Source organism: Aquarana catesbeiana, linkage group LG12 (assembly GCF_042186555.1).
Source record: "Aquarana catesbeiana isolate 2022-GZ linkage group LG12, ASM4218655v1, whole genome shotgun sequence".
Taxonomy (NCBI): domain Eukaryota; kingdom Metazoa; phylum Chordata; class Amphibia; order Anura; family Ranidae; genus Aquarana; species Aquarana catesbeiana.
In genome coordinates, this window is record NC_133335.1 from 4,581,410 (window position 1) to 4,582,601 (window position 1,192).

General features: G+C 51.4%; 1 protein-coding gene across 1 annotated transcript; it reads right to left on the reverse strand.

The window, feature by feature from the left end:
* Positions 1–263: 263 nt before the first annotated feature.
* Positions 264–1,105, reverse strand: LOC141114563 (uncharacterized; the record flags this gene model as incomplete). The annotated part of the gene is given in 1 exon segment (XM_073608340.1): positions 264–1,105. A coding segment is annotated over 1 exon segment (828 nt), but the record flags the coding sequence as incomplete, so codon positions are not given.
* Between the last annotated feature and the right edge of the window lie 87 nt (positions 1,106–1,192).

Sequence of the window (1,192 nt, forward strand, 5' to 3'; positions counted from 1 at the left end):
ATCTCTCTCTCAGCACCCTATCTATTCTGACCCCCCCTCATATCCCCCCTCTCTATATTCTCCCCCCTCTCTATTCTCTCCTCTCTCTATTCTCTCCCCCTTCTCTCTCCCCCCCCTCTCTATTCTCTCCCCCCTCTCTATTCTCTCCTCTCTCTATTCTCTCCCCCTTCTCTCTCCCCCCCCCTCTCTATTCTCTCCCCCCTCTCTATTCTCTCCTCTCTCTATTCTCTCTCCCCCCCCTCTCTATATTCTCCCCCCTCTCTATTCTCTCCTCTCTCTATTCTCCCCACACAGGTGTAGTAGGGTGGGCAGTATGGTGCTGTAGCTGTGTAGTAATCAGGCCCACAGTTATAGTACGGTGGGCAGCACTTAATGTAGTAGGGTTTGTAGTAGCTGGGCACACAGTAGTAGTAGTAAGGTGGGCAGTACGTAGCCGGACACACACCAGCAGCAGTATTATTAGGGTGGACAGTACACAGTAGTAGAGTGGGTAGTAGTCACCGGGCACACAGTAGTAGTAGAGTAGGTGGCACAGTGTAGAGGGATAGGCACACAGTAGTAGTAGGGTAGGTGGCACAGTGTAGAGGGATGGGCACACAGTAGTAGTAGGGTAGGTGGCACAGTGTAGAGGGATGGGCACACAGTAGTAGTAGGGTAGGTGGCACAGTGTAGAGGGATGGGCACACAGTAGTAGTAGGGTAGGTGGCACAGTGTAGAGGGATAGGCATACAGTAGTAGTAGGGTAGGTGGCACAGTGTAGAGGGATGGGCACATAGTAGTAGTAGGTTAGGTGGCACAGTGTAGAAAGATGGACAGCACACAGTGGTAGTAGCCGGGTAATAGTGGTAGTAGTAGTAGGGGAGGTGGCACAGTGGTAGTATGTGGGCAGCACACTGTAGTAGTAGAGTGGGTGGCGATAGTAGTAAGGTAGGTGACACAGTGGTAGTAGTAGGGTAGGTGGTAGTTGTAGTAGTAAGGTGGGTGGTATAGTTGTAGTATTAGCCGGGAAGCACACAGAAGTAGTAGTAGTAGGGTGGGTGACACAGAGGTAGAAGTAGCCAGGCAGCACACAGTAGTAGGTAGGTGGATGGATGGGTAGTAGTAGGGTAGGTAGGTAGATGGATGGGTAGTAGTAGGGTAGGTAGGTAGGTAGGTAGGTGGATAGATGGATGGGTAGTAGTAGTAGGGTGGG